Genomic DNA, 9,608 nt, shown 5'->3' on the forward strand with positions numbered 1-9,608 from the left:
ACCCCACCACAAATGCATTAACAAAGGATCTGGTTTTTCCTATTTCATTAGCTTACCTTCATGTGAAGACAGTGGATCAAACATGGCCAGCAGAGACTCTGACTGAGAAGGAGGGGAAGTCAGCTGATGGGCACCTAAAATAAGAGGGAAAGCACTAAGATGAAGCCAGAATTCAGCCAGAGCACACATGTGGGAGTGGGGGTGGGCAGTGGGCGGGTCATCTAATGCTTGTCAACAGTTTTGTTTCACATTGTTATCGTCACATATGGATTTTCATCATATTCAAGGGGTCTACATCCACATGCCTATCACTATCTTTGCTTCGTATATGTGGTATGTGGTGCAGGGAATCAAATTCAAGGCTACACACATGGGAGGCAAGTAATCTACTACTAAGCCCACAATGTTTAGTGTTTCTTATGACCAAACTACATTATGGTTACCTACACTGATTCTCAAAATTCTTTTTTTTTAATGTATTTAGAACAGGGTCTACAGGGTCTCACTACACAGATAGGACTCATAATAATCCTTCTTGTTTTTCAGCTTCCCAAGCACTGGGATTACAGGTACGCACCACCACACCCAGTCTCAATCGCAGTCTCAGAGCATAGCGGAACTGGGGCTTGAAGTCAGGCCCTTGTGTTTGCCAGGCAAGGGCTTATTCTACTGAGCTATCTCCCCAGCCCTCAAAATTCTGATCTCAGAACTTTTCATATCCTTAAAAACTACTGATGTAAAAGCTTTCAATGATCTATTAATATTTACTGTATTAGAAATTAAAACGGGGGGCCGGGGAGACGGCTCAGTGGAATAAGCGCTTCCCTGGCAAGCGCAAGAACCTGAGTTCAATCCCTAGTTCCGCCAAAAAAAAGAAATAATAATAATAATAATAATAATAATAATTTTAAAAAATAAAACTATAAAACACTTTTGAGGGCGAGGGAGGTGGCTCAGTAGAATAAGTACTTGCCTGGCAAGCACAAGGGCCTGAGTTCAATCCCCAGTTCTGCCAAAAAATTAAAAAATAAAAAATAAATAAGGCTATAGAAATTAAAACAGAAAAAGTAGCTGAAACATTAATTCACTTAAATATACCCATTAAATGGTAATAACTTTTTTAGACGAGAAATAACTTTATTTTCCAAAATTAAAAAATTACAAACAGTGGCCATGTCTATAATTTGCAAATTCTTTAACACATGATTTAAGAAACACAGCCTAACTCTTGCAGCTGCTTCTGTGCTCACTGAGTTGCAGTATGTTGTTTGGGTTGTAGTTTAGAAAGAAAATCTGGCCTGCCACGGTGGTGTATGCCTGTAATCCCAGCAATTGGGTGACTCAGGCAGGAGGACTGCTGTGAGTCCAAGGCCAGCCTGGGCTATATGGAATTCTGTCTCAAAAAAAACAGCCCTATGTGTGAAGACTTGGTGGATAATCATAAAATAATTATCCTTAGGGCTGGCCAGAAAGCTCAGCAGATTAAAACACCTGTTTTGGCAGGTGCAGCCACTGGGCTGGATCCCCGGCATGCCATGCTGGACCCATCCCCGGGGCACACTGAGACGCTGACAGGGTGACTGAGTGGTCATGATGACGCCCACCAGTAATCCCAGCTCTTGGGAGGCTGATGACAGGAGGATCACTATCAGTCAGATCTATGTAGCGGGACCTATTGACCCCGTACTAAATATAATTTTAAATAATCGGGCCAGCCAAATAGCTCAGCAGATTAAAGCATCTGCAAGCAGGCACAGGGGCTGGGGTTGGATCCCCGGGCCTAACACGCCGGCCCCACCCCCAGGGCACGCTGAGACGGCAACTGAGACTAGGCATGGTGGTGCACACCTGTAATCCCAGCTCTTGGGAGGCTGTAAACAGGCAGATCACTATGAGTCCAATCTAGTAGTGAGACATTGAACACCCTGTAGACCCTTCCCTAAAATACAAAAAAAAAAAAAGTCCTTAATATACCATCCCATGTTGAGATTATAGCTCAGTGGCAAGCACTCTGTAAGGTCCTGGGGGTTTGATCCTCAGCACTGAAAAAAAGAAAATACCCTTCTTTCAACTGTGTAACTGTGTAAGGCATAGTGAGTTCAAGACCAGCCTGAACTACACAGACTGACTCTGTCTCAAAGAGAGGACCAGTTTCAAACATAGATGTGAACATACTCAAAAGCCATTTTTCCTTCCCCTTCTTACCATGAGTTATTTCATCCATATCTGGACTAGTGACAGAATCTTTACCCCCAAAATCAGAGCTACACTCAGATCTCAAGTCTTCAATCTTATTTGGAATATCCTCAGAGGTCGCACTTATGCCTTTAAAACAAAATAAAACAACAACAACAAAAAAATAAACAGCAAGAATAAAATAACCACACAAAAAGTATGCTATTTTTAGAAAAACTTAAACTTTTTTAAATTTTATACATCCTACATATGGCTATGTGTCAGCTGTTTAGTATTATATCCTTTATCATATCATTGCCCAAATACATAAGGGGTAATCAAACATATGGTGAATGTTTACATTTTAAAAATTTACTACAGTACAAGATACACTGTCATTCATTGCCCTCAAAAATACTCCCCTTTGCTTCAAATACACCTATCCCATCATTCATGCCATATTGTAAAGCAGTTCCCAAAGCCCTCTATCCTCAGTGTCATTTTAATGATCACTCAGTGAATGCTGCTGCCAAATGCCATCCAGTAAAAAGATAGGCTCATAAAACATGGTGGATCCTCAACTACCTTCTTCACTGGCACTGTGCAAGTTCTGGTTCTTCCCCCAAATCCTAATAACCAAATAACCAAGCCTGCCCCTACTGCCATCAAACTGGTCCTCAAATTGTCTGATAAAATGGGGCTGGATATTAGGCATACCTGTCAAATGCACAGAAAGAAATGTTTCAAATTTAAACACACACTATATTTGGTTTTACTCACACCTCACATTTACTTTGCTTTATACAATAAAGCCATACTTGCTGTGTGATTTTTTTTGGGGGGATGGGAGGACTGAGACAAGGGCTCACTATGGAGTTCAGGCTGGCCTTGAATTTGCTTATATATCCCAGGCGAGCCTCAAAACTCACAGTGATCCTCCTGCCTCAGCCTCCCGAGTGCTAAGATGACCAGCATGTGTCACCATGCCTGTTTGTCACGTGATAATTAAAAACTGTAGCAGAGGCTATCTCTAATAGAGTTGTGTAGAAACTGTTTATTGATTATATCAGCAGGCTTTAAAGGCCATACATTTTCTCAAATATTTAAGATGTCATAGAAATAATTTTGTTTCCTGAAAACTATTAAGCTCTGAAATAAAACACATCTATACACTGGTTTCTCTTCAGATCGTATAAATCTTTTTTTTTGGGGGGGGGCAGAATTGGGGATTGAACTCAGACCCTTGCACTTGCCAGGGAAGTGCTTATCCCACTGAGCCATCTCCCCAGCCCCTAGATCTTATAAATCTTTCACCTGAAATAAAACATATCACTTTAACACCAACTTTATAAAGGAAAAGAAGGGAAACACTTTCAATTCCAGTAACAATTTCAGTTGTTACCCCTTAAAACAAGACATACCCGACACAACACTGAGGCCTGGTGTGCTGGGGCGGGAACTGACCTCCCTGACATCGGTATCATCAGACGTGCTGCCCAGTCCAGAACAACTCTCCAGCTCTTGCAGGCGCTCCTCCTGTTTTAGGTCTGGGGCCTCTACACAGAAATTAAGAGGACTCACATTAGTGGCTCTGCTAACATGCTACGATTTCCGCTTTTTACATCCCAGATAAACAAAGGTATCAAGATATGAATAAAGTCAGTGTATACAGAATTCTAAGTCTAGGTCAGTTAGCACAGTGACTTAGATCAAGTGTTACAGAAGTTACGTTGTCGGTTCAATGCAATATAAGCAAGCGTGTTATGTGAAGATGAAGTTTTTTAGATCACTAATCTCATAAAGAATATTGTTTTGTTTTGGTTTGGTTTTTTCTAGAACTGGGGATTGAACTCAGGCCTTTCAGCTTGCCAGGCAAGCACTTATTCTACTGAGCTATAAAGTACATTGTTGGTTAATATGTAAACTGGACAAAACCGAAAAGCTACAGAATAGCATTACAGATGCAGAATAGATTTAGCATTAAATCAACTGCTTCCTAAAAAAACAACTTCCATGGATACTCAAAGATGATAAGCTAATCCTACTATCTACTTCTCTCCAGACAAGGTTAGCATGTTTGAATGATTTACTACAACATCATAAAACACAAATCAGGATCACTTAATTATTGCTAGGCCAAATAAATCAGACAGAATGTAATGCAAATATATAGTCACTTATATTTACATTATGGTAATTAACATTTACTTGAAGGCAAAGATTTGTCATCACAATCAGAAAAAATAAGAAAGCACAAAAAACTTTAGACACTTTTTATATAATAAACTCATACAAAAGAACACTCAGGGCTATAGTCTCTATTTCTAATTACTTCAAAAATGCATTAAATGTCTTTTAAGGAGCCATATTATTCCTTGAGATACATAAGCATGGTCACCAGGTAAGCAACCACTCAGTTTGAGCTGTGCAACTACTCTTATGTTGTGATAAATTTGTAACAGATACTGAAGTCACTGATCCATAGGATGAGTTACAAAGAATTGCTTCCAAAATAAATGAAGAGAGTCAGAAAGTACCAGTCACCTTAGTCCATACTATCCAATGTTGCATTTTTTAAAAATGAAACCAGCAATAGAAACAATTCAGAATTTCAAAACAAGATAAGAAATTAAGAATGATTATTATATTGTATTTTGTTATCTTTAAAATGGTAGTTCAGATTACCAGAAAGAGGCATGTAAAATCAATCAAACAATATAAGCACTAACTGTTCCTTTCAATGAACTAATAGAAATGAGAAAGATTTTTTTTTTTTTTTTTTTTGAGACAGAGACTCACTATGCAGCTCAGGCTAGCCTTAGTCTCACTTTGTAGCCCAGGTGGGCCTCGAACTCATGGTGATACTCTTGCCTCAACCTCTCGAGTACTAGTATTATAGGCGTGCGCCATCACACCTGGGCTGTTGCATTTTTTAATGGATAGAAAAATGCCCTCTTTCATTTGAAATGTATAGCAATATGATTAACTCATTTGTCAAATATGCATTTGACAAGATATGTCTAATACAGAAATGAGGGATATCATACATTTAAAACTTCTGTGTAAATGTAAAAGCAAAAACAGATACTAACCTGAGTCACTTGGCAATACCTCTACGCTCCAAGCTTCGCTTGTTGTCTCTGATATGGTAGAACCAGTGCAGGGGTCAAGGAGCACTGACCCTGATCCTGGAAGGCACAGCAAACTGCCTAACATGTTCTCTGCAGCTGCACCTGTATCACCAGCAGGGAGAAAAACATTAACAAAGATCTGAGAGAGAAAGGGCTGGGGAGATGGTTCAGTAGAATAAGTGCTTGCCTGGCAAGCACAAGGGCCTGAGTTCAATCCCCGGTTCTGCAGGGGAAAAAAAAAAAAAGACCTGAGGGAGAGAACAGTAATAGTGAAGAAAGGGTTACACACCAAGCTAACAAAATCTTTCCTCTAGAGCTGTGGTGGTACATATCTGTGAGCTCAGCACTCAGGAGGCTGAAGCAGGAGGATCAATGAGTTCAAGAACAGCCTGGGTTACACAGTAAGTTCAAGGTCCGTCTGAACTAACTAGTGAAACCCTGTCTCAAAAAATAAAATGACAAAAAACAAAAAAGAACCCCCCAAAAAGATACATAATAACAGAATTAAAAATAAAAATGTGTAAAAAATAAATAAATAAAATAAAAATGTGTAGCTCTTGCCTAACCATAATGGGGAGAGGAAAGCTGGCGGTAGTAAGTGGGAGAACAAAAAAAACAAAACTAGCCATGTGGGTCTACAGTTGAAGCTCTCTGACAGATACAGTGCATTCATATCATTTTCTCTTCTATTTATTTGACATAAAAAGAAAAATGAAAATGGTAGAACAAGGCTATATGAATCAGAATTTAGATATTTAAAGAGTTAATCCTTAGTATAAGTAAACTACAGTTAATAAAAGACATTAAAAAAAAAAAAAAACCCTGGAAACCCTATGGAACAGAATTAATTCTTCCAGAGGTGAACTGATTATTTTTTAAAATAATTTCAATATAATCTTATTTCAAAAGATTTTTTTCATTTTATGTATTTGGTACAGGGTCTCACTATGCAGCTTGGACACGTAGTGATCCTCCTGTTTTCAGCCTCCCCAGAGCTGGGATTACAGGCATGCATCACCACACATGGACTTGTATGCCTGCTCAAAGTACCCCAGGGAGCGGGGCCAGCAGACATATGGGACCAGGGATTGAACCCTAGTCCTTGAGCTTGCCAAAGCAGGCACTTAATCCACTGAGCTATTCTGCCGGCCCTTTTCAAAAGATTTTGCAGCTATTCTCTTTTAAAAACTCTCACCTTGGGGCCAGGGAGATAGCTCAGTGGAATAAGTGCTTGCCTGGCAAGAGCGAGGTCCTGAGTTTAATCCCTGGTACCAAAAAAAAAAAAAAAAAAAAAAAAAATCTCACCTTAAAAGTAAATTACTGGGGGGCCAGGGAGATGGCTCAGTGGAATAAACGCTTCCCTGGAAAGCACAAGGGCCTGAGTTCAATCCCTGGTTCCACCAAAAAAAAAAAAAAAAGTAAATTACTTAGTCTCAGGAAAACATGCTAATCACAAACTAAGAACACATACTGTGCACTGCAACTAAGATTTAACCAGAAGCTAATTTGAAATATTGTTTGTTTGTTTGTTTGTTTGTTTGTTTTAGGGAAAGGAGGTTGTTAAAGTTAAAAAAGGAAAGTACTACCTATATGTCAGTTTTTTAAAAAAGCATTCAATTTCTTCCACTCGGAGACCTCTGTTTCCCAGTCAGTATTGACTCTCTTCCCCGAGTGGGTACATGAGTCATTAAACAGGAATCTTCCAAAGATATTGAGAAGCAGTTACCTGCAATTTCCTGCAAGCGATCTTCATCGATGTTAGGATCAAAGTCACTCCCCAAAACATCTGTACTCCAGGTCTCACTCACTGTTTCTGATATGTCCCTATCATCTGTTAGTCCCATCATATCACGGATCTCAAATTTTCTTAGTTTATCATCAAGATTATCTTGTGTTGTTGCTATCAAAACCAAAATGCAACATGTTAAAAAAAAAAAAAAGGTAGCATAGCCATAACTTCTAAACTGTCTCTGAACTTCAAGTTACATATTTCATTATTTTGTCACTACTAAGCATGTAGTACCATCCCACAGGTAGCTAGCTACCAGCCTACTCCTCACTGTTAGCTCGGAAGGGTTTCCCATCCGACCACTGCTAACTGTGGCTGTATGAGAGAGACCAGTCCAAACAGAAGAACTGGGGGCTGGGGAAATGGCTCAGTAGAATAAGTGCTTCCCCAGCAAGAGCAAGGGTCTGAGTTCAATCCCCAGTTCTGCAAAAAAAAAAAAAAAAAAAAATGCATCCCAACAGAAGAACTGTTGGGATGGGGATATAGCTCAGCGGGATAAGCATCTGCCTGGCAAACAGAAGAACCAACCAAGTGACCCAAACTTGAGAACAAACTTGGATTTGGGGTTGTACATTTATTGCACGGTATCATCATGATAACAATTAACTGATAAACATGGTGGTGCACTGCTGTAACCTGAGCACCCAGGAGGCTGAGGTAGGAGGATCAATTTCTTCCACTCGGAGACCTCTGTTTCCCAGTCAGTATTGACTCTCTTCCCCGAGTGGGTACATGAGTCATTAAACAGGAATCTTCCAAAGATATTGAGAAGCAGTTACCTGCAATTTCCTGCAAGCGTAGGAGGATCACTGCGAGTCCCAGGTAACCCTGGGCTACATACTGAGTTCAAAGCTAGCCTGAACTACATAGAGAGACTCTGTCTCAAAAAACATAAACATGTGTTTTACTTCATGTATATATAGTTACACTTGTACCTGCATTTAAGAGTTTTCATTCCTCCTGTAAACCAATTTCCCCCAGTTCATGTTTAATTTTTGCTTTTGATATTAGAGGTTGAACCCAGGGCCTTGCATCAATTCATCCTTGCTACCCCTACTCTCCCGATACCAGGAATTGAACCAAGCACCATTGCACTGGGCTACATCCCAGGTCTTTTTTTATTTTTAATGGTGTTGAGACATGGTGATGTGGAGTTGCTAAACTGCCCAGGAGAGGTTAGAATATGCATCTTCTTGCCACAGCTTCCCACAATACTAGATTATAAGCATGAGCCACCATGACTAGCATCAACTCATTTCTTAATTCAGCTCTTCACAAAATGTAGACTGCCAATTACCTACATCAGAATTGTCCTGAAGGCTTGCTAAAGAAGTGGTTAAACTTTTGTCTTGAGGTAACATTGTTTTTAATCTTAACTGATACATTGATAAACTTATCCAGTAAAACGTAATAATACTTTTACTCAAGCTAAATACAATCCAATGGCAAGATTCTTTTCCTTTCCAAAAAGTGAACTGAACCAAGGATTTCTATAAAACACGGTAAATGAAATTTTTAAAAACACTCCCAGAGGGGCTAGGGAGATGGCTCAGTAGGATAAATGCTTGACTGGCAAACACAAGGATCTAAGTTCAATCCCCGGTTCCGCAAAAAAACAAAAACAAAAACAAAAAAACACTCCCAGGAAAGGGCTGGCCAAATAGCTCAGCGGATTAAAGCCCCTGCAAGCAGGCACAGGGAGCTAGGTGTTTGATCTCTGGGCCTGCTGTGCTGGCCCTGCCCCCGGGGTGCCCCGACATGGTAATTGAGACTGGGTGTGGTGGCGCGCCTCTAATCCCAGCTCTTGGGAGGCTGTAAACAGGAGAATCACTACGAGTTTGATCTAGTAGTGTGACCCTGAACACACTGTAGATCCTTTCCTAAAATATAGAAGAAAAAAAACAAAAACATTCCCAGGTAATTCTCATGTACACTGAAGTATAACAATTCCCTATTCAAATCTAGAAAAGAAAGCATCCCCAAACTCAACAGCTTTAAATGAATGTACTCATCTTCCTGAAGCACAAGCATGTTCCCCTCAGCTCCTCATCCTCATCAACTACACCTTTCACCTGCTTCTGGGCTGTTACTGATGCAGGCTGCCCTCTCCCCTTCCCTTGCCCCATTTCCCTGCCCAAGACTAAGTGCTGTAGTTTTCCCACCTATTTTATCTGTTTATACTAAATCAGTTCTTCACCTACCATGAAACATTTCCCCTTCTGCTTATGCAATGCCACAGGTGTTGAGGCAAAAAAATGATTCCAGAAAGCCACTCTCTATGCTTTCCATATGTATCTCTCAGTCAGGATGACCAAAATATTTGTATACTTTTCATCTTTTGTGTACATACTTTTCCTACTCTAAGTTCCTTAAGTCTTTAGTATTTATAAGTATTACAAAGTTGAGATATAAATTTTATAGAATTTAAAATAATGCATATTATTTAATGTAATTTAAACCTGGATAATTATCAAGTAAATACTTGTTGTTCTGTTTTGTTTTGTTTTGTTTTG

The 9,608-nt window shown here is 39.7% G+C and overlaps 1 protein-coding gene across 5 annotated transcripts in view; it reads right to left on the reverse strand.

Moving 5' to 3' along the window:
- The window catches only part of Gapvd1 (GTPase activating protein and VPS9 domains 1), a 126,162-nt gene that overhangs the window by 33,575 nt on the left and 82,979 nt on the right, over nt 1–9,608 (reverse strand). For all 5 annotated transcript variants that reach the window (XM_023701626.1, XM_023701627.1, XM_023701625.1 and 2 more), the window contains exons 10-14: nt 7,033–7,206; nt 5,268–5,408; nt 3,597–3,731; nt 2,206–2,325; nt 57–134 (exon numbers count right to left, since the gene is read on the reverse strand). In XM_023701626.1, coding sequence (XP_023557394.1) covers nt 57–134; nt 2,206–2,325; nt 3,597–3,731; nt 5,268–5,408; nt 7,033–7,206 — 648 coding nt within the window. The remainder of the gene's footprint in view (nt 1–56; nt 135–2,205; nt 2,326–3,596; nt 3,732–5,267; nt 5,409–7,032; nt 7,207–9,608) is intronic.

This window comes from Octodon degus, unplaced genomic scaffold (genome assembly GCF_000260255.1).
Source record: "Octodon degus isolate 3935 unplaced genomic scaffold, OctDeg1.0 scaffold00138, whole genome shotgun sequence".
In the NCBI taxonomy this organism is placed as follows: domain Eukaryota; kingdom Metazoa; phylum Chordata; class Mammalia; order Rodentia; family Octodontidae; genus Octodon; species Octodon degus.